General features: G+C 32.4%; 1 protein-coding gene across 1 annotated transcript; it reads left to right on the forward strand.

The window, feature by feature from the left end:
• Window positions 1-4476: 4476 nt before the first annotated feature.
• LOC124530932 (long-chain fatty acid transport protein 4-like) lies at window positions 4477-24247 on the forward strand. Its single transcript, XM_047105304.1, has 12 exons — window positions 4477-5044; window positions 5501-5651; window positions 6808-7045; window positions 7119-7371; window positions 10589-10787; window positions 12796-12906; window positions 14935-15016; window positions 16651-16781; window positions 17246-17396; window positions 18973-19130; window positions 20585-20738; window positions 21483-24247. The coding sequence occupies exons 1-12, from the start codon at window positions 4881-4883 to the stop codon at window positions 21641-21643; spliced, it is 1953 nt and encodes a 650-aa protein (XP_046961260.1). The 5' UTR covers window positions 4477-4880; the 3' UTR covers window positions 21644-24247.
• Window positions 24248-25073: the final 826 nt, after the last annotated feature.

The raw sequence follows: 25073 nt of genomic DNA on the forward strand, positions 1-25073 counted from the left end.
AGGAAACAATTGCAAATACTGTTCCAAGGGTCGAAACGATCGACGTAGAACCGTCTATGGCCCAAAATAACGAAATACCGCTCATTGAGATAAACGATATTTCACAAGATGATACACGGCCTTCATGTTCGCATGAAGAACCAAGCGACGATGTTAACACCGAATTACTAGACATATTGGGAGCGGATCCGTCCGTAACAATTGAATACGGCCCAGATATTAACAAAGACGTAGCGTCTAGATTTGCTCACATTGCTACGTCTGGGTTAAGCAGAGAGGTTCGGAAAAATCTTCTTATGAAGAATTTAGTACCTCAAAACTGTAAAAATATAGCGGCTCCACAGCTAAATGCTGAAATTAAGGCGGCCCTATCCGAACAGGTGGTGAAAAGGGATAGGGCCATCGAAGCAAGACAAAAGCAAATGGCGGCAGCCATTTCATCTTTAGGCATTATTATTTCTAATCAGCTGGGTGCTAAAGATAAAAATAACGAGTTGATAAAAGACCTTATGGATGTTGGTAGAATTTTCTGCGACATCCAACATACTGAATCTGAAGCAAGGCGGAACTTTGCACTTTATTCTGTTAAAAAAGAACTCAAGGAACAGTTGTCAATAACAAAAATTGACAAATACCTATTCGGAAATGACTTGGCCGAGACTCTAAAAACAGCAAAGGCTGTTTCAAAATCTATTTCGGATCTTAAACAGGATGCACCGAAGAAACCGAAACCTGCGGCTTCTACCAAACATTTAAACTGGAAGGCGAGGACCCCGCCTCGCAGGCAACCGACGGGTCCTTCGCCGCGCTACCAGCCGCCTGCCACGCACAACGTGCAGCATCGCGCGCCCTTGTCGCAAAACTACGCGCAGCGATTCAAGCAGACCCGCCGCCCGTAGATCCGGTACGTTACGCTGGCAGACTTAAACATTTTTGGAAACAATGGTCCTTAATAACACGTGATCAGTCTATCTTATCATGGATAAATGGTTACCAAATAAAGTTTAACCAACCAGTCCATCAACCTTGTTTACCAAAGCCAAACACTTTCACAAAATCTGAAAGAACCCACTTGGTTGATACCTTACGTATACTTTTATCTAATGGAGCAATATCCCAGTGTGAACCTTGCTCTGACCAGTTTCTATCACGTGTATTCTTGGTACCGAAACCGAATGGCAAAATGAGATTTATCCTAAATTAAAAAAAAAAAAAAAATTAAATAAATTTATTAATACGGAACACTTTAAATTGGAGGACATTCGTACTGTCCTAAAACTCATTTCCAATGAGTCTTATATTGCGACTTTGGACTTGAAAGATGCATACTTTCTCGTTAGTGTACATCCAATTTCACGAAAGTATCTCCGCTTTATTAATAGATGGTCAATTGTACGAATTTAACGTTCTGCCCGTCGGTATCTGTACGGCCCCGTTCATTTTTACAAAACTGATGAAACCTATCATAAGCTTGTTACGGTCATGTGGTTTTATATCATCTATATATCTAGATGATTTATTTTTAGCGGGTTATTCCTATCAAGAGTGCATACAAAACATTGATATCACTCAAATGTTATTACAGGCTTTAGGGTTTATTGTCAACGAAGAAAAGAACGCGTTAAGTTTCTAAATTTACGAGGCAATGAGGATTACAATAAATACATGCTAATACCACCATCATTGTTGCCCGATATAAACTGGTGGCTTGATGTTATCAATGATTCTGTACATAGAATTAGGAACGATAACTATGTCTTGGAGATATTCTCTGACGCCTCAACGTCTGGGTGGGATGCGGCATGTGATGGGCAAAAAGCCGGTGGTCGTTGGTCAAAAAGTGAATTACAATTGCATTTTAACGAACTAGAACTTCTAGCTGCCTATTTCGCTCTAAAAATATTTGCAAAAAATATTTTAACTGTCAAATTTTAATGCGTATTGACAATACCACTGCCGTTAGTTATATAAATCGCATGGGTGGTGTCCAATATTCCCACCTGAATAGGGTCACAAAAGATATATGGCAGTGGTGTGAAACTCGCAAAATATTTATTGTAGCGTCATATATAAGATCATCAGATAATGTAGTTGCTGATAAGGAATCCAGAAGAACGCACCCTGATATTGAATGGGAGTTATCTGCCTCAGGTTTTCAAAAAGTAGTAGATCATTTTCAAGTCCCCGAAATTGATTTATTTGCCAGTCGAATTAATAAGAAATGTAATATTTATGCCTCTTGGCACAGAGACCCTGAAGCCTATGCATTTGACGCTTTCACGTTAGACTGGTCCAAATATTTTTTTTATGCTTCTCCACCAGTAGCAGTTATACTTAAAACACTAAGAAAAATAATATCAGATAAAGCTAAAGGAATTGTCGTGGTGCCTGATTGGCCTACACAACCCTGGTACCCTCTATTTACGCGACTTCTCTCTTCAGATGTAATAAAGCTAAGAGCTAATGATGTCATAATTCCAAATTCTAGCCAGAACATTCAAGCACACACTACCCTGGCGGTCGGAATGTTATCCGCACGGCGCTGTAACAGCGATGCATCCCAGAATCCGCATTAGACATCGTTCTGGCTTCCTTGTCGGAAAACACTGTAAAGCAGTATGATGTCTGCCTTAAACGATGGTATAATTTTTGTTCTAATAACTCAATTAACATGTATGCGCCATCAATCCCGATGGTCATAGAATTCCTTACAAAAATATTTAACGATGGCGGTCAATATGGGACAATTAATAGCCATAGAGCTGCGCTTTCCTTAATTGTTGGTAATATATCCGATGATGATAGACTTGCGAGATTTTGTAAAGGCGTGTACAAGCTAAGACCACCGCTACCACGGTATAGCGCTACATGGGATGCAAGCTTGGTTATAAACCATCTAGCTACCCTATTTCCTAATGAAAGCTTAACACTTGACCAACTTTCAAAAAAATGTATTACCCTGCTTGCTCTTGTTACTGCTCACAGGGTGCAAACGCTATCCAAAATTAAAACCGATCAAATCATTATCTTAAAAGATCAAATAATTATTAGGATCACGGAACTAATTAAATCATCCAAAGTAGGTGCAAAGCATCCGATCCTTTATTTACCTTTCTTTGGCGAACGCCCAGAGATATGTCCTGCAAAGACCCTTATGGCATATGTAAATAAAACTAAAGACCTGTGTCAATCTTCACAACTTTTTATTAGAGTTCATAAGCCCCATACAGGCGTTTCAACTCAAACCCTTAGTCGCTGGATTAAGTCTGCTTTAAAAGCTAGTGGAATTGACGTCTCTGTATTTTCTTCCCACAGCACTAGGCATGCTTCGACATCCATTGCCCATAACCTAGGAGTCAATCTAGATGTTATTAGGCAAACTGCCGGATGGAGCGGCAATTCCACTACCTTTGCCCGTTTTTATAACAGACCTGTTATTCATAATGAAGATAACATGGCACTAGCGCGAACAGTATGTTCTCTTTGATTAAGTATGCTATGTAAATTAATCAAAAATTACAAAGTTGTATGTATTATTTTTTCTTTATGATAAATAAAGATTGGTGATCTATACCATTATCTTTATTATTTACGATATTCCCTCCACTCACTCTCAACATCTACATTTTGTTCAATAATACTCACACATTACTAATCTCGAGGACGAAGCACGAGTATAATTAATGATTAAACGAACTTACCTGTAAGTGAAGTTCTATCATAATTATACGAAGTGCTTCGTCCGAAGAGATTAGTAACACCCACCCTCCCTAAGCAGCCCGCAATGATTGATGGAGGAAATATCCAATAATCTTTAAACTAATTGAGGGGCTGTGGAGTAAATTCATAGCAGGTGGGCTGACTTGGGTGGGGTAGGAACATACCTTGTCTATTTTTTTTTTGTTTTTAGTGTTGCCATTTTAATAGTGGCTATTTGTTTTTTCTAAACTATAGTGATGAAGTGGTGTCACCTATGCGTTACTACATTTTGTTCAATAATACTCACACATTACTAATCTCTTCGGACGAAGCACTTCGTATAATTATGATAGAACTTCACTTACAGGTAAGTTCGTTTAATCATTAATAAAATATAAACATAGTAGGTACTCTGCTTATAAATACATAATATTTATAAAATCTTATAATAAACATGAAAATAATCGTGGCATATGGTAGACATAATATCCCTTATTACAACAATACAATATTCTCTAATAAAGACGGAAACATATCAGTTATAACCTAATGTTACTGTAACTAAAATTAAGCTGTAGTTCAGTAAGGATAAATACAAGATTCTTGACATATAATTACCGATTTCAATATTATAAGTATTATAATATAAATAAACGTTATCGTTTTATTAAATAACATTTATTTTTTCGAGTCGAAACTCTAGTTTGTCATATTTGACATTGATATTTCCTTCCTTTTTTTTGACATTGACATTGACAATATAATATGTCAAAACTAATTCACCAATATCTCCCAATATCCAATTATTCATATTTCTTCAATTAAATCAAAGCATTGATGATATTTTGCGTTATAAACACATTCATAGATTTTTTTGCAAAGAAAACATTAGAAGAAGTTGTCATTAAGGTTTCCTTAGTGCTATGTATATTTCTGTACAAATAATATACGTTAAATAAATTTAAATGTTTTGTTTTTATTTAAACGTTTAATGTATCTTCTTTGTAAATAAACAGATGAATTACATTGGTTCAAATAGCATAGAACACGAAAAAAATTCATAAATAGTTTAAAGTACGAATATTTTTATAAATCAGTAAAAGTAGTTTGCAGTAATCACGTTGGGTCATCGACGTTTTCGCTTGTCAGTCGGTCGCGTGTCGTGGCGTAAATCAGTCAGGATGATCGCGGCAGTCGGCGTAGTCGCAGCGGTATACGCTGTTTGGTTGTACCTTGGCCTCTTGCAAACCATTGTGGTATCATTAACTCTTGGTGGTATTTATTTATTTTTATTCCACACGAAATGGTGCTATGTAGCAATCAAAACTGCACCCAGAGACCTCAGGTAAAGTTGTACAATAACTATTCCATTCTTACTTAACTAGTTTATTAGGTATAAATTTTAACAATGTCATTGTAGTAGAGAACTATTATTATATACTATTGGTCTTAAAGAATGTAGCTACAATTAATAAATAGTAATGTCATTTAATGCATCATATTTTTTTTTTTAAATATGTCATGTTTTAAATTTTAACGAACATTTAAGTTAATTTTTTTTTTAATGGTGATTACTAAATCATTATTACTATTCATTTGCTCAATGATATAAAAAAAATAAAACAAAATAAAAAAGTCAGAAGAACTGGTATTGAATGCTATATTTCTCATAGTAAAAATAATATACCTAAAGTATGCTCTGATAGCTCTATTTTAGAATTTCGATTTGAATTTTAACATGAACATTCTGTATTTAATAATTTAGAAATTTATTATTAGGAATATATTTTCATACTTTTAGAGCATTATGGTGTTACCTCAAGATACTATGGATTACAAGAACGCTTTCAAAAAAAAATTGGACATTACCTGATATATTTCATGACACAGTCCAAAGGAACCCGGACAAACCATGTTTCTTATTCCAAGATGAAGTTTGGACCTTCAAAGAGGTATGTTTAAAACTACTTACTTATCAACATAATGTTTAATCAACTGTTTTTGTATGTTTAGTTACACATGCTAAAAATAAATAATACAAAGCACAAAAGGTCACATTGGTAACTATATATCTTTGTAGCTAATTCTGTGACAAGATTGTGTATTTATTTACTCCATGCCAATAAAACTTTATAATAAAAAAAATGTTCGTAACTAATGACATATTTGTCATCATTAATTTATATTAATGTCATAGAATTATTCAGTATATTTAGTATAAAATGACATATAACATATATTTCTTGTAAATTAACTTGGTGAATTATAATCTTAATTAACTTAATTAATATAAGTTTGACACATACAATTTTTACTAAAAAGTTGAAAGAAATTAAAATTCATACTTTTTACAAACGACAAAATATTTTATCTTAATTAGTAAAATAAGTTTCGTTTGACAAGAAACTTTCTTATTTGATATATCTGTTAAATCTTATATTGATTCATAATCTTTTTATATTTTAATTTTGTTTTCGCTTCAATGTGCTAGAACTTATTCAACTTCTATGCCTCTAACTTAGGATTTGAATTGATAACTATGCCAATTTATAAAAAAATAAAAAATATTTTGATGATACTAATATGGTAAATGTGTATTGGTAGGAAATTCTTATATATACTCATAAAATTGTATGTCCAATCCTGTGCGACTCAAACTAGAATGCTAACAATTAGGAACAATTTTAGCTGTATAACAGTAGCTTTTATCAGGGTTTAGGGTTTAATAGTATTATATATGGTGTGTGTTTATGCATACAATTAAAAAATTATAATCAGCACATTCCATTAGTAACTCATATTGATCAAAATTCGTTTTAAGAAAGAATGAGGTGAGCAACTATCAATACTAAAATTATACATTATATAGTATTGTAAGAAAGAAGTGAAATTTATTATTTACACATGAAAATAGTTAATTATATAAGTCTTTTGATATTAATATTTAAGTTATCAGAATATGTCCAGTGTTGACAATATTTCCTGTTGTTACTGCAATTTGATGAATACATAACAAAAGTGATAATAGCCTCTTAAACAATGTTATTGTAATACTTAAGTGTACTTTTTATTACCATAATTATGTATATTTTTTATTATTTTCAAAAGGTCGAAGATTATAGTTTACGAGTCACTGCTGTTCTGAAGAAGCACGGTGTAAAGAAAGGTAGCATCGTCGGTCTGCTTGTCAACAATTCGCCTCAAATGCCGGCACTTTGGCTAGGCAACGCCAGACTCGGCGGCATTACGCCACTCATTAACACCAACCAACGAGGCAACGCGCTATTACACTCGATCAACGTTGCTAAATGCGATGTCCTTATATTTTCCGATGAATATCAATCAGGTAGGACCCCGTTTACATGAAGTGTATCGATTTAATAACAGATAAATGTTATAAGGACGTGTGTTTGTTGCAGCTATGCAAGATATATCGAGTCAGCTGGATCCTGCATTGAAATTATTTAAATTTTCTCATCGACCCTTGAATACGACCAAGGCAGAGAAAAATGCAAGCGGTGATGGTATAAGTGATTTGACTTCACTGTTAGAGAGCACCCCACCAGCTTCCTGGACCCTCGCCGACGCCGACGGGTTTCAGGGAAAGCTCTTGTACATTTACACATCTGGTACAACCGGTCTTCCGAAGGCGGCTGTTATTTCTAATTCAAGGTAAGTCTTAAGAATTATCCAATTCTGATAATGCAGACGATGCTGATTTTTAGTTTGTAATATACACACATATATTTATATAGTAGCTCATTATAATTCAAAATCTTTTTTGAAAGTTTTATAACTATCTTCAAGGTGGGAGGTCTTTGTCCAGAAGTAAAATGTGTACTTGCTGTTAAATTCCATTTATATGTATTTATTTAAGCGAACATTTACTTACCTATGTATATCATTGTATGATGTCTGTATGCTTGTAGTTTATAGTTTAAAATGATCAATGGATATCCAATAGTATGGCAGGGGTGCACTGAATCGGAGCGAGTTACAATTATATATAAGAATTTTATATATATGTACTTAAACTAGAATACGATTGGAAAAATATTCCGCTATCTTAATTGTAATTGTATAGGTAATTTTTATTATATTGCGCAGCGTTTAACGATAATTGATTATGAATTGTTATTTTCCTTATAATAAAACCTCATTTTATTAAAAATTTAAAAATAAAAGTTTCCTAAAATATATAAGCAAATTTTTCACATTATATAACTTACATTCGACCGACGCGCGACGTTTTCCTTGTTGTATCTTGTCTATAATTTATTTGAATGTGTCTGCGTGATTTTTTTTGCAACATAGTGTCTAATCTTAGGACTCTGTAGTATTTTTATGCAAATACAATTTTACTTTGGTTTTACAAATAACCACGTCTTCATTGACTTGGTATAAGTTCGCTACCGTTTACAAATATTAATATATTTTATACATGTGTTACGACATACATATGTTTTCATTCAAATAAACGTCACATCAAATGGGTTACTTGCACGATGTCCAATACCAAAGTTCAAGTACTTATAATATTCATACAAAATGAATTTCTTACATGATCCTTACTTACACAGTACTCTGTGCGGTCTCAGTTAACTTTCACTATCACAATACTTACTTTCTCTTGACCAGCCGGTATTATTCTAATAACACTTATTCTCTTAGCTAAGACCAAATTTTATTAATATCATTAGGCCCTTATTAAGTATGTATTAATAGATTAATAGTTTTTTTTAATCGTGTCTTATTTCGTAACTATATATTTTTAATCTGTACGCGGTGAGTGAGGTTAATAGTAGAGGCAAAGGTGAACGCGCTTGTTTTTTTTTTAAATAATCTTTATTAAGTTATTTATAACACGCAATCTTTGTCTCATAACTTTACAAAGACGTTATACTTTTGAATTCAAACCAGAAAATATGATACAACCGTAAAACGTAATTTTCTGCATTCGATTTCACTCAAGAATAACTACGTTTATGAGTGTGTATACTGCCTATAAGCAACGTCGTAATATTTCTTACTCTCTACGTAGTATATACTTCGAAGTTCTAAGAGCTTTCGAAAATCTGTGTCATTTGAAAACAAAATCAAGAAGACATCTTTCTTTGTAGTTGAACGTTACTATACATAAGTTCTTTGGTAAAACTGCGACACTTATATATTTATTCATTAGAGTTACCGACCGAGGTCTTTTAAAATAATGTATTTTCTCAGGGATTATATATGAAGAATAATTAGGTGTATTTTAATTGGTTAATTATTATTCAGGGTCTATTGTTTGTATTTTAAAACCGATTTTCTTTTATTTTCACACATATTTATTTTTCAATCTACGTACCTTTTTATGTTAGCTGTTATAGTCGCCTAGCTCGGACTTAATATAATCATGGTAGATAATTATTTTCTTATTAATAAATAAAAGTACCGTGTGTCCCTTTGTATCAAAATTCTATCGAGCGTGAACTTCAAACACAAACCTTTGCCCTTATAATATTACTAGTTGTTGCCTGCGACTTCGCTCTCGTTTTTAAGGTGTCAATCACACCTGTTAAGCAAAAAAGTTGCCTATGTCCATACTTCTAAGATCTACTTTGCTTCATACCAAATTTTGTCAAATTTGCTTCATTGGTTCGGTAGTGAAAGAGCGACAAACTGACAGACAGAGTTACTTTCACATTTATAATATTAAAATAGATTAAAAAAACAAATCATAGAAACTGTCAATAAATATTTTTTTTATTCAACCTTCAAAATCGATAATTGATCCTACTATATCGATATAGTGCTATAATTGAATCGATAATCAACATTTTATATCTTCGCATATTCTAGTTTCATCTGTCATAAAGTGAATATTTTGTTGCACAGATAAGAAAAATTTTAAAGTAAAAATGTAGAATAAATAAACGATAATATTAGTTCGATTTATTTGTCACACATAATTGATCCTTATCAAAATAAATACCGTATTATATATACGTATTTTAAACGTTTTCTAATTAAGCGATATTCACAAAAAGAGTTAATTCTAGATAAAGTGACTTCTGCACGACTTTGAAGAGCTATTAAAATTAACTCTGTATGTAAATTAAAATATTTGCATAAATTACCGCATTTTTTAAAGTTATAATATGTAAGGTATACTATCAGACACATACACATTGGCGTTCGAAGGAATAATAAGCATTCCTTACATCGATAATGCGCTATAAACCTTGGAGACTAAGAAGTTTGGCCACTTGCTCTTTAGTGGTAGAATATTTAGAAAGTTGGTGGTACCTATACAGATGAGCTCGAACTTGTCTACCAAGAAGTGGTACCATTAACTATATACAATGTCAAAGTCAAAGTCAAAAACCTGTATTCAAAATTGAAGTGTTTACACTTTCTTGTTTATAGTCGAAAATCTACCACCGGTTCGGAATATAATAACCTCAGACCTGAGAAGAACCGGCGAAAACTCAGCGGGATTATTATTTTTTTATAATGTTAATTTACAATATACAATAATAAACATGTTTTTGTTATTTGAAACAGCCTGGATACATATTTTAATATATATAATCCTCGGATCATTTTCTTTTATATAACTTACAAACAGTGGAAATTTAACAGCATACACAGGTGTAACTTAAACTTTAACATGCAATGATATTACGTTTTTGATCGTATTATGTATCATCAGTTTATTTGTATTTAAATATAGACCATAACCTTATGTATTAAATGTCATGCCGCTTATATTATTACCTTTTTAATATGTACAACTGCCTGCACTCTTATTCAACGTTATTTCAATAATTATTTACTTGTTTTTTTATGTTAATTCGAGCGGTTTTTTAAATTAGGAATATATGGAACAATTTCTTTTTTTTTACAGATTTGTGTTTATGGCTTGTGGTCTTCACAATATGAGGCTTAATTCATCTGATATTGTATATTGCCCGCTACCACTCTATCATACTGCCGGCGGTGTCGTTAGTGTGGGACAAGCATTAGTATTCGGATGCACGGTTGTGCTCAAGTCCAAGTTCTCCGCTTCGCAATATTTCCCAGACTGTGCTAAATACAAGGCAACGGTAAGTTTTGTATTATTCTTGGTACACTATAGAATACTACTTTCTTATTTATGATGATTATTATATTATTTAGTTTTTATTATTGCTGTGGACATGTTGGTACTTGGAACTACATATTTACGAGTTTGAATCCAATTACATAATATTTATCATTTAACACTTAAATTATATGTAATTAAAAAACTACCAAAGAACCGCCGGAAATCATCATAGCTACAATGAGCAATAGAAAGTAAAAGGGTGACTTTTAATAATTATTATATTCGTACGTATTTGTGATTGGTCGTTCTAAGTTTCATATCTACAGTTCCTGGTTAGATGTTGAATTTCGCGACGCATGTGTACATTATTATCAGTACTGACAGAATTCACAAAATTAATTTGAATACTATTTAAACTAACGATAAGACTGACAAAATGAAATAGATAAAACTTGACGAAGCTATTTACAATGTATTTTTGATTATTTTGTAAGTAAACTGTGTAATTACCTTTTTATAAGTAGTTTAATGCATATCGTTAAAAAATACAACCTTTCTTTAAAATTGGAAACGGGTAGGTACCTCCCACTCATCAGATATTCAACCGCCAAACAGCAAAACTCAGTATTGCTGTGTTCCGCTGTGAATCCAAGCAGTAAGTAAAGCACGATGGGCATACATTCTTAGTTTACAAGGTTTGTGGCACAATGATGATGGTGACCACTTATTATCATGTAGCCTATTTGCTCGTCCACCTATATAATATTTTTTTTTTTAATTTATGACTTTCTCGTATTGTATTGTGTTTATAATTTCCCTAGTCTGTTAATATAATATCTGATTGTTACTTACTTAAAATTTTAATGAAACATAATATATTATAAAATAATGATATATTGATCAAATATTTATGTTTCTATGAAAAAACGTGCACAAAAAAAGACAAATTGCTACATAATGTGAATAAGTTAATGCTGTGAGTGTAACAAGGTCAGAAAGTCTAAAGTACATTTCAACGTTGTGCTTCGGAGTACTCAACTCAATATTATAGATTATAAATTATTTATTGTCACAATTTTTATTTTTAATACAATTATTTTTTCAATAAAGACTGATTAAGATGGATAAATAATATTTGAACAATTTGATTTTGTACTGGTTAATGAATTTGTCGAACCTAAGTGATAATCATATAATTCTTTTGACGACCTCTGTGGTCGAGTTTTCATGGGTACGCCACTCCGAGGTCCTTTCGAGGGTTCGATTCCCGGCCGAGTCGACGTAGTAGTTCATTAGTATTCTATGTTGTTTTGGGTCTGAGTGTATGTGGTACCGGCGTTACTTATATTTATTACTTTATTTTCCATAAAACAAGTGCTTTAGCTACTTACATTAAGATCAGAGTAATGTATGTGATGTTGTCCAATATTCAAAAATAAATAAATAAAACAAGATCTCATGATTATGATTTTAATGAATCATTAATAACTGTTCTCTTAAAATGATAAAAGATTATGTGTTCATAATTAATCCGATGCTTGGCGGCCAGGAAAACCTTCAAGTGTTGTGTGAAGAACAATTTATAATGCAATGGATGCGTTACTTTAAGATTAGCTGGGGAAAACTTTACGTATAATTTAAGGCACGTAAAAACATATAATAGTTTTGTTTTTAAAACACTATATACTTAATATTCGATCTATTACTCTGTAGCGATTGGTCTACTAAGAAGATGTTTCACGGGATTTTTTTTTTCTTTATTTTGGGTCTGTCATTGTTATGAGTATTTATATAGCTTTTGAATCAGGAAACTCTATATCTAATTGTGCGTAAGATTTACAATCAAGTAACATTGTGTTACCTAGCGCAAATGACTTTTGGACATAGCACGTGGCTTACTCAGTAGAGTATTCAAAAAGGCATAATACACGTGGTCTTACCTGGTTATTCTCAAAAGGAAACAAGATATTTGCTATGTTAAATTGAAGTGCTAAATTAGTTATGTAAACATTTCTTTTTGCCCATAGGCCGCTCATTACATCGGTGAGATGTGTCGCTACGTACTAGCGACGCCCCCCTCCCCCGCCGACAAGCAACACAACGTCCGCGTCATATATGGCAACGGGCTAAGGCCGCAGGTAAAAAAAAAAAACATTATACTCACTCACTCACTCACTCATAAATCTTCGCATCGATTAAGCTTAATTGCATTAAATACGATTCGATGTTTACGTTATATCGATATAATGTTATAATATATTAATAAAATTGTTTTATAATAGAGTGTACAATTTTAATTTAAAGTTGTTTTTGTTAAAGACATTGTCGTATACAATAATTATATTTAATAACTAGTTCCTTATTTTTCAATGGCTGTATATTTAACATAAATAAAATAAGCTAGAATATTTTATAATCATTTTTATTTTTTATTTTAGTATTTAAATGTGAGTATCGTACCGTAACGTACTTATATTAGGTAGGTAGTTATTAAGATTCTTAAAATGTAATATGTCATAATATCTTGAGGAAAAACTATGAGGAAGCGTACGAAATCAACTGTATATACATTTATATGTGCCAATCCACAAAGAATAAGCTTAACCAATTATATCTGAAGATAAGTGATCATCGTTGTTGAAATTGGTCAGGAAAACTTCGGCATAAATGGTCTTGACAAAGCAGGAGATAATTTTATTTTATTTTACTGAGAAAGCAGTGAAATTAAAAATATTAAATGACAAATATATATAACAAATCACCATGTAGATGGTCTCGCATATAAACATTATGTTAAATTATAGAAAATACATGCCAATATATGTTATGCCAGTCATTGAATATGTGCGTAAATATAAGTACCCTTTATTTCCTCACACTGATATTCTGATGGAATGGCAATTCAACAAGACCGGGTTATAGTAATGGGACCAATAGCTTTGTATTCCTACAACCTTACAGATATAAGACACTAATTACTTAATATCACCTCGTATAGATTAATTCACTCTCGAAGGCGCGCCCTGCCACGTTAAATAAATATAGTATCGGCTTGTATTAGTATGAGTGAATGACGCTGTCACGTGTCTTAGTGTGCGTGAGACTACTAAGGGTAAATATAACAAAAAAAACAAGCTTGATTATATTTGTGAAGTTTGTTTGTAATAAAAAGTAATTATTTTACGTGGACAGCGCTTCTGAGTCAATCCAAATATTATAGCGATGTGCTATTCTGAATTTTAAATTTATAATGCTTATAATAAAAAAAACAACAAAATATCTTTTTCAAAATGAGTATTTACTTTATAAATTTAAAATCTTTATTTGATCAAAAAATGGTTCACGGGTAATTAATTTAATATTTTGATACTATATTCAAAGGCAAGGTTAATACTAACTCGAAACGTCTGTTGAAACATGAAATAATTCAACTTATCGCGAGGAATAAATTATTCATAGATTGTAAAATATTTTATTCGAAAGACCGATAGTAAATTCGGTAACCATTTATATATTCATTTATTATTCTTCACGGGTAGGTGCGTCCGTAACTTTGTTTGCATTTTATCTTAATGTTTAACATAATTGTATTAGAGTCAAAACAAAAGAAAAAATTTATTACATTTTTCATGCGTCATATAAAACTTTATTATTATATAATCTTTATTTATAAATTCGTAGCGATCGACCTATCCTCAATTATAGTTGGTTAAAAATAAATAATGTTTTTTTAGTCTATAAAAATTAACTACATGAAGTTTAACAAGCGGGCATGATTTTTTACGGGTTTTGGTTTCGGGTGAAAAGTAAAATTAGCCTATTAGATAAGTTGTATTTATTTAAACCGAGCAAAGTCGGGTTTTCATCTATAATAATGCTACGCTATATTAATATATAGGTAGAGCTTTATTCAAGCCCTTTTGTATAAGTATTTACTTATTCATTATTCTACTTCTAAACAGTAGTACTAATATTAGGACTAAAATTAAAGTCTATCATCCCATCAGGTCAATAATTGAAATTTTGTATTGAATATTGACCCTTATATTCTGACTTATCACTCTAACTTACGTAATATCAAGTATTGCTGTTTTTAATTAAAATATACGAAGGTGTACATTTATCTATGTATACAAATAATATTCATTATTTTGAATGTATTTCAGATATGGACCGAATTCGTAACGCGATTCAACATAAAGTACGTCACAGAGTTCTACGGCGCGACGGAAGGAAATGCTAATATCGGTAATAATAATTTACTTGTACATTTTGATAATTTTCTAGTGAATTGCGTCAGAGTTGTGAGGATTTATTTCAAATATCACTCGTGAAATTTGAAAAAAGACTTACAGTTTTGATTTAATAAGTATTATAAATGTCGTATATTACTTTTTGATTCCAAGATGGTGTTATTCGAAGACTTTGTTTTCACCCAAGTCAGTTAAGTGATCACTTAAATATCATTTGAGTATATGATCAAAAGACTTTCTCCCGTTCTTTCTATTCTCTTGTTATAACGAATGCATACATTTTGTCGCTATTATTTTTTTTGTTTGAACTTAATATATAATTTACACCATAATTTAATCTATGCTCATCTGCAACCGAACTGTCTTTTGACATTATACCTTTGCATAATCTGTGCAAATAAATATAAATATTGTGAATCATTATCTATGATTCGATTTATTTGATCGATTCGATTCGTCAACAAACACACACACGTTTAAGTGTCGTTACTGATGTTTTACTTGTGTGAGTGAGTTTTTCCATTGAAGTATTAACACTGGGGTCTGTTATCAAAATTTACTCCGCGAATGTGAATAGTACAAAGTCCACGCAGGCGACTTGCGGCAAACGTTTGCGATTATGTATAAATTATAATATATTAGAATGCATTATAATTCTAGCATCTCAATATTTGAATAACCGGATTAACGAAGCTCGTTACTGTAATTGTAATTTTTGTATCGTCTTCGCGGTTCTATTTATATTACATGCGTTACTATTGGTTGATTTTAAATATGTATGTGCGTTGTACGTATTTCGATGTTAGTTAATTATTATTAATGTGCACATAAATTATTATATTTTTATTGAATTAGGTTTAATTCATTCAAGTCATGGGAGTGATAAGATTTGTTGGTGTATTTTCAAAGAAAATAATTATTATGTACTACGTGCTTTTCTGATTTCGTATCGGTAAAGTTAGTATATATATTAGTTTTATCCCTGCTATTTTTTAAACAATGAGATATAAAACTTGGTACGGAGGAGGTTATGGTACCAACAATATATTAAAATTAATAAAACTGAAAAAAAAAAATTGTAAATTGAAATGAGTTTTAGTGGCGTGGAATAAATAAAAGACACATAACACTTGGTGTCTTCTGGCACAGGTGCTGCACGTAAAATAAGGTTCAAACCTTTACTGTTTAGACGAGATAAGCTGAATAAATGTAGATTTTTTCAACATAACAAGTTTCTAAAAAGCCTTCAGATATACTACAAGTAACGTGTAATAAATTTGGGTAGAAAGGTATAAATAGAGAGGAAACATACGAGATCGCTTATGCCCTTGGATAGTTTTAAATATATAAAGTATGTGTGATATTAGTTTCTATGTCAATTCCTGTCTATGACTTACGATATGAATTTATTTTATTAATAAATAGCCTACTTAATAAAATTGCGTTTATTTCAACAAGAATATTGATACGAGCAGAAAAAGCATTTATATATGAGTTCAATTTTACTGATATAAAGTGTGGTGTATATAGTCGAATTTATTTATACTTAATATACATTCATTACTATATACTTAGGATAATTTATATACTTCAATATATGTTGCATTTCATGATTGTTTATTGTTACAGCCAACACTGACGGTACTCCTGGCGCGATAGGTTTCGTGTCGCGAATCTTTCCAAAAGTTTATCCTATCGCTATTATTAAGGTCGACCAAGAAACAGGAGAGCCCATTAGAGATTCGAGAGGACTATGTCAGGTACGTGAAACAAACGATATAGTTATTGAAATATAAATGATTGTGTTTTTATCACGTTTTATCAATTCACTAAGAGGAATACCTGATGACTAGGTAGACTTGGTATTTTGATTATATATGGGATGCTAATCCAATAAATGTATTACATCTTATTTTTTATAATACTCTGTATTAAGACCGTAAACCATGCCATTAAAATTCACACAAATCATTATTTTGGAGTATTCTCCTAGTAAATAGGTCCATAATACTGATTTACATCTTTTTTTTTTATTTGATTTTAATGGATTTGATATCAATCCACAACAAAAGTTTGATAGAAAAGTTATAGCCATGCTATAACCGTAATAGCACCACTGTCCCATTCGTATCAAACTCTTGATAATTTTGAATGATTGATAGTAGAACGTATGTAATGTACGACAAAATGAAGTGTTATTCTTACATGTAATATGACCCACCAGTTCGCTCAAGCGGACGAGCCGGGCGTGTTCGTGGGCAAGATCTCGCCCGACAACCCGACGCGCGAGTACCTGGGCTACGTGGACAAGGCCGCCTCCGACAAGAAGGTCGTGCGCGACGTGTTCACGCACGGCGACGCCGCCTTCATATCCGGTAACCACTGCTACTTCACTCGTTATAGTCCAGAAATTTTAGCACCAAAAATCGGTCCGCTCTGCATAAAATTCTTCTACGTGTTTAAATAAAACTAATTATAACGGATGAATCGCGTATATTAATTATTTTTAAACATCCCGACGTTTCGAGCACTTGTAGTGTTCGTGGTCACGGGTAGACTTAAGACAACATTATCCTTCTACGTGATTTTGTCGGATACAAAAAAGATTTCTTCGTTTTTTAACGTAAAACTTACCGTTTCCAAGATATAAACAAAAAAACGTTTTCCAAGATGGCGGCTAACGCTCGCGGTTTCGTTCGACAGAAACTCGGTTTTATACTTGGGGGCGCTCTCCGAAATAATCCAATCGAAAAATCACGTAGAAGAATTTTATGCAGAGCGGACCGATTTTTGGTGCTAAAATTCCTGGACTATTATGATGAATCGAGAAAGATGGGTTATAAAGTATGCGCGTTCGTCGCTATCGTGAAAAAAGACATCACACAGTTTTGAATACGAGAATAACGATAAGATACTCTTTTGTAGCTTCATTTGCGCTCTACAATTTAGGTCCAGTACATTTTTAATGTACGGTTGATGGTTATATATTATGTCCTTCAGACGAGTGACTCTAGTATGATTAGATTTCATTAGAAACCTGTCTAGAGATCTTGTAATGTACTTGTGCTGTGGTAACACAAATCCTCGCTCTATTTATTCCCCACATTTTCACACTACCTCCAGAATATATTTAATAATAAAAACACTATAAATATTGCGACATTATAAAATTTTAAGGATTACAAAACATTATTTTAAGACAGCAACACCAAATGTTATAGCTGCTTTTTATTATTAGGTTATATTCATCGTAAACAAAATCTCTTATAGTGCAATTAACATACGTTTAGTATGTAATAGTACATTAATTGAATTACCTGTAAATGCGTACTGGTTGGCCGTCAGCCACAAAGAGGCTTGGTTCTGTTGGCATCAATATAATTGGAGCTTAGAAATACATTAATTACAATGTTGTTTACATTACGCATTATGAAAAGTTGTATAATAAATTCTTAATGCATTTTAACATTTGTTTGGTGATACGATTGTGTTCTGATACTTAGTATTGTTCCATTCTGATATGAAAAGTTAGTGGGCCAGATCTATAGGTATCAACGAAATTAAAACTTCGCCACGCATTCGTTGTTGACGCGTTCTGAGATGTAGTATATTTTCCTGATCATGTCATATAAATATGAATATGAATAAATATAAATATGAGAGACAACATCACATACATTACTCTGATCCCAATGTAAGCTGAAGCACTTGTGTTATGGAAATCATAAGTAACGACGGTACCATAAACACTCAGACCCAAGACAACATAGAAAACTAATGGTAATCTACATCGACTCGGCCGGGAATCGAACTCGGGACCTCAGAGTGGCGTACCCATGAAAACCGGTGTACACACCACTCGACCATGGAGGTCGTCAAACTGAGAGGTTGTCCATTAGCCTGCCTACCTATTTAAAATATAAAAATAAGATTTTTTCTTGTTGTTCTCAGGCGACATCTTGGTAGCGGATGAGTTGGGCTACTTGTACTTCCGCGACCGCACCGGAGACACGTTCCGGTGGCGCGGGGAGAACGTCAGCACAAGCGAAGTGGAAGCCGCCATTTCTAGAGTAGCCGACCATAGAGACGCTGTTGTCTATGGTGTCATGGTAATTCATATTTACTTTAAATGCCCTTTTTATAAAGTACTAGGCTTTGCTCGCGTAGAATATTAAAACACTCCTTAGTGGGTGTCATGATATGATATTCTGTGATATAAGTGTAGATCAATAGCCTAAAATAGAAGTTTTAAGCTTCTAGATCAAAAATAAACAATACTTACATACACCACCCTTTTCAACTTTTTAGAACATTTTTTTTCAATTAAAAAGTAGCCTATGTCCTTTTTCAGGCTCTAGACTATTTAAGCCAAATTTCATTTAAATGGGGTCAGTAGTTTCGCATTTATAATATTACTATGGACTAGTCTTCACTCGTTTTTGAGGTTGTTCATCAGATGTAGGGCATAAGAAAGTAGTAGATCAATCTTGCTTCATACCAAATTACATCAAATTTGGTTTAGTGGTTTTGGGGTTTTCTTTATGTAATGACGACTATCCAGTTTATATCTAGTAATTGCACCTGAATAGGCTATTCGTCAATGCGAAAAATAAAGTGGCAATTATTGTAATCAACATATATTATAAGTTTAAAATGGCTATTTATTAAAGAAAATTGTAAATAATACTTAATTTATTCAAAAATCCATAAATAAAAATGTAAATCTTCAAACGTTTGTCACGTTCCTGACGTTGGCCGGGCTTATGATTAAGTCACTTGCTTGTTACTGCACTTGCTTGCCTACTATATGTACCACGGATTAAAATACAGGCAAGTGGCGTTACCGACCTCATTGCAGCGACATATTGTCCAAGTAGCGTTTTCGCGGGCTATTTAAATATACAATTTTTAATATGATATTTTCGGCAAATATGTACCAGAAATAAAAAAATCTTTCTAAATATTATAAAATGAATTAAAAAAACCCGTCAAATAGCTTAAATCAAAAAAATCTAAATCAAAGTATACTTTATTCAAGTAGGCTTTTACAAGCACTTTTGAATCGTCATTTAACAATTAAGTGAAGCTACCACCGGTTCGGAAAGTAGATTCTACCGAGAAGAACCGGCAAGAAACTCAGTAGTTACTCTTTTTCAACATTTAAAAAAATACAGTCATTTTAGTTAATTTTTAAGTTAATACAATTATTAAATTAATATATCCTGCTTGGAAGTCAACAGGTATAATATATATATAGTTTGACGACCTCCATGGGCGAGTGGTGTCTACACTGGTTTTCATGGGTACGCTACTCTGAGGTCCCGGGTTCGATTCCCGGCCGAGTCGATGTAGATTACCATTAGTTTTCTATGTTGTCTTGGGTCTGGGTGTTTGTGTTACCGTCGTTACTTCTGATTTCCATAACACAAGTGCTTCAGCTACTTACATTGGGATCAGAGTAATGTATGTGATGTTGTCTCTTATTTATTTATTTATTTATTTATTTATTATAGTCAACAGGTATAGTATATATAGGTTATTAAAATGTTGTTTTGTATGGCAGGTGCCGGACACGGAGGGCCGGGCCGGTATGTGCGGCATCGTGGACGGCGACGGCTCTTTGGACCTGCCGCGCCTGGCGCAAGACCTGGCGAGAGACCTGCCGCCCTACGCGCGCCCCGTCTTCCTCAGGGTCATGCCCAGTATGGACATGACTGGTAATTATTATCTTTATACAGATATATACAAATAAATCACATGTTTTTTAGATTTAATATGATAACCGTACACTTAAACTACAACATATTATCTTGTATTAGTAATTAGACAATTGAATGAAAAATTTGAAGAAATTCCTGTGAGAAGACTAATTATAACAACAACAGCCTGTAAATTCCCACTGCTGGGCTAAAGGCCTCCTCTCCCTTTGAGGAGAAGGTTTGGAACATATTCCAACCACGCTGTTCCAATGCGGATTGGTGGAAAGACTAGTTATAAAGACTTATTATAAAACATTCAAAATAATAATAACAATCTGTTCAAATATAAAGTTTAATTAATAACAATTCGTGTCTGTAATTCTCGGTGGTATTACGAACATTCCGAGCTAATGGTAACTTTAAATTAATTACTTGGTGATAGGAGTTTGTGCTAACCCTAAGGGTAAGGGTAGGTATCATCGCATCCACTCATCAGATATTCTTTCGCAAAACAGATGTCAGTGTTTTGGTTTCGAAGGGTGAGTGAGGCATTGTGAACAACAGGTACAAGAGACTTAACATCTTAAACCACAATATCGTGGCGTATTAGCGATGTAAGGAATAGTTAATCGCCATTGTCTATGGGCGGTAGTGACCACTTACCATCAGGTAGCTCATTTGTCTGGCCGCCTACAAATATCTTAAAATGACTTAAGACGTACTTGTAAGAGATTACTTGAAAGAAGTATATGTTTATAACAGGTACGTTTAAAATGAAGAAAACCGATTTACAAAAAGAAGGCTTCAATCCGAGCTTAGTGAAAGATGACAAACTTTACTACTTGGACCTGAAACAGGGGAAGTACCTGCCGCTGGGTTCTGAAGAGTACGAGAAAATATTGAAAGGAACAATTAGACTGTGATGTGTCGATCTGAATATCATTTATAACCTAGAAAAATATTTCATTTAATTTCAAATTAAATTTTACAAAAATATTGTTAATATATTAGGTATTGTAAAATATATTGTTGAGTAGATGATAAAAAAAAAATAATGGTGTGCAATTCAGATGTGAAACCTTTTTGCATCGAAAACGTTATATTTGCAAGCAAATTTTAACTTGAACGCGCACTCAAAGAAGTTTCACTTTAAAAAAGTTTTTGTTGGCACTTCGATATCACATATATTGTTCTATTTTAGTGTGATCGTTATTGCGAAAGTACCTGAACAATATAATTGTGTATAATTTGTTAATTTCTAAATAGATCATTAACGCCATCAAGTATAAATACTGATGATATTGTGTTTGACTAATTACCCGAATGTTCTGTAATTTAGATCTGAAAGATGTTTCTAGAAGACAGTATTAGTACTAGATCTGATAAAAAGAAAAAAATAACAATTAAATTGTTTATTTATAAAATGATATGTTAAAATATGCAATGTTTTCTTTACTGTATACAATATTGTTTTTATGGTTGAAATTGTTTCAAATATAGCATTTCCAAGATAAACAAGCCTTACATTTACGTATTACATGCAATTTGCTAGTAGCTCAGCTATATTGTACATTACTAACAGCTCTTTGATTTATGATGTATTAATTTATAATTCAACAGTATTCCATATACTACATATTTCACTCACTTCCACTCAATTGTACCTCAAAAGTTCCTTAGGCAGATTCGTCGCCTTTCAAAAAACAATTTTTACGCAAATAATGAATATCGTAGAGTATTCAAGATAAATTAAAAAGTGTGTCGCGTCAATTCGATATTTTTTTTTATTTGGATTTTGACCTCTTGTGATTGGAAAGGCTATATGCTTATATATTATGTATTTCGCCAGCTCTGTTACCTGAACTTGGCTGACACGCTACCGCGTTCCTAGATATGTATTCTTGAATTTAAAGAAATAACAATTTGTGCACCCGAGTTAAATAGAATTGTTCGGTAAATTTTGATTGATCATTTCTCGTGGATATTAATTTTTAAAACAAAATAACGTTTTGTTCTCCGTGCGTGGGAATCCAGTTTTTGACATGTGTAGTTCACATTGATCTGGACTTTTATGGAAATTAAAATAAAATAAAATGACCCTACAATACATAAACATTCGCTAAAGGACTCTGTCCAACACTAGTAAATTAAAAAAACAATTACATAAACATTCGCTTAGGACTACCCCACACTACACCGTCTCGTATTCCGCGCTAGAATAGCGTCAGAAAAAAAAATTGTACTGAAAAGTATGTGACTATGGTCTACCATTCCGTCACCGACCAACACCGTTGCGGGCCGTGCACGTTAACGATTGTCGGCGATGATACTTTTAGGGTGCCAATAGCCAATGCGTGGTACGCAATGTTGCCAAACCATTGCGCGCAGGTGGTGACGAAACGGTGATCATACGGCTTGAAATCGAGTATGATATAAAGTCTTGACATGTCTCTTATCCGAAAACAGGTGAACTACTACAATACAGAGTGTGGGAACTATAAGGATATGATACGCGGATGATATGATTACTAAAACCGTTATCAATACGTTATTGATGCGTTCTATTGGGAAGTATGACACGTTATGATGCGTTCATAGCACGGTCATAGTACGATACGGTCAAGTGTGGCGACTTCTTAAGAATAAAATTATATTTTCATATTAAGCGTATATAAAAAAAAACAAAGCAATTCGATTTTTAAATCGTTTGTGTAACTATGATTGTATTTTGATAATCGATTTTGTAATTATTATGTTTATATTGCTATGCATTTCTTGCAACATTTATTTTCTTAACACTATAATACGCCATTTACTTCCGACCCATACGTTCCGACGATGAATAATGGATAATATTTATTCATTTACGTTGAACGAGTCCGAATTAAGTAGGTTACATATACTATCCTATTTGCTCTAAATTTTAGATAATTTACTTGATACTCGAAATAGACCCTTATTGGCCATAGTTTAGAGACGAAATTTGTTTTATAAATGATAATATAATGAAATTTATTTGTATGTAACTATGCTTCGATTTACAATAACACAATACAATCACAATTCATTTAATTGTTTATGAACTTTGTACTTAAATAATCATTAAACGGGTTACAAAGACACGGTATTGGTTCTTGAATAAATTTGAATATTATTGTGTATATATATGTTTTTTCTTATAAACGATTTGGTCAATTTGATGTTTTTGTAAATAAAATGACCAATACTATTTTTAAATGTTTTTATTATAAATTGATCTGTTTATGTTATGATTAATTAATAATTCCGTTTATTGTTTGGTTTATTTAAAGAGGTTTAATAGTTATTACTTGCCCTTTTTAATACGCAATTAGAAATAAATATCAGCTTAACGTTGATTGATGTTATAAACTCTTTATTGTCATTCCAGTCTCAACATAAAGACTGAAGTGGTTTTTTTTAATGTTTTTTTTTTTTACATTTTAGAATAAGATTTCAAGGTAAAGGGTAATTTTGCGAAATGCCTAAAAGTAAATTGGATTTTTAAATATTGTTGTTTCATTTAAGTGTCCTTTGTCTTATAACAATAGTAACTAATTAAAGTTAATTAAAACAATGACAATACATAAGTGATTAATTATAATAAGTGCAAGTATTTTGAGTCTTGGCTTATAATGAATATTAAAAAGCAGGAATCGATATACCGGCTAAGGTTCGTAAGTAAAGACGCATTGCCTACCTACCTGAGGCAATGCGTTTTACATATTCTAATGCTTATTTCAATGAATCGAGGTACCATAAATACCATCAGGTACTTCTATGTGTTTACTGTAAAGAGGACCGGGCTCACAAAGCATTGGTTTGTACTATGTAATAGTTAGATTATTTGATAAATTTGCTGGACGACAATTCGCTATGAACATAAAGTTTCGATTTATTAGAACTGTGTTGGTTTTGTAATGCCTGTCACAGTTTTGCATTCCTAATCCTATTCGATCAACTTATAATGATTACCGTTAAACCACACACAGACGCGCTAATCTGTTAACCGTTTATCATATTGATGTTTTAATGTGGTAAACACAATATATGTATAAGGCTTTAGGATATGATTAAAAAAGAGCTTAAATATGAAACCGTTGTAGGTAAAGCAACTTTAAACAGAACTTTATTCATTTTGAGATACCATGCTGCATACCATTCTGTATGCAGAAAAAATAAAATTGATATATACGTCATATTTGAATTTTGGAATCAAACCGAAATAACAAAATGTCAGTAAAATTTATCGCATAGATAAATTGTCATACATTTTTGTCACATTTTTTTGTAGTATATTTACATGAGTTAGGTAACGGTTATTTTTTTGTGTAT

The sequence above is a fragment of the Vanessa cardui genome, chromosome 7 (assembly GCF_905220365.1).
Source record: "Vanessa cardui chromosome 7, ilVanCard2.1, whole genome shotgun sequence".
Classification (NCBI taxonomy): Eukaryota; Metazoa; Arthropoda; class Insecta; order Lepidoptera; family Nymphalidae; genus Vanessa; species Vanessa cardui.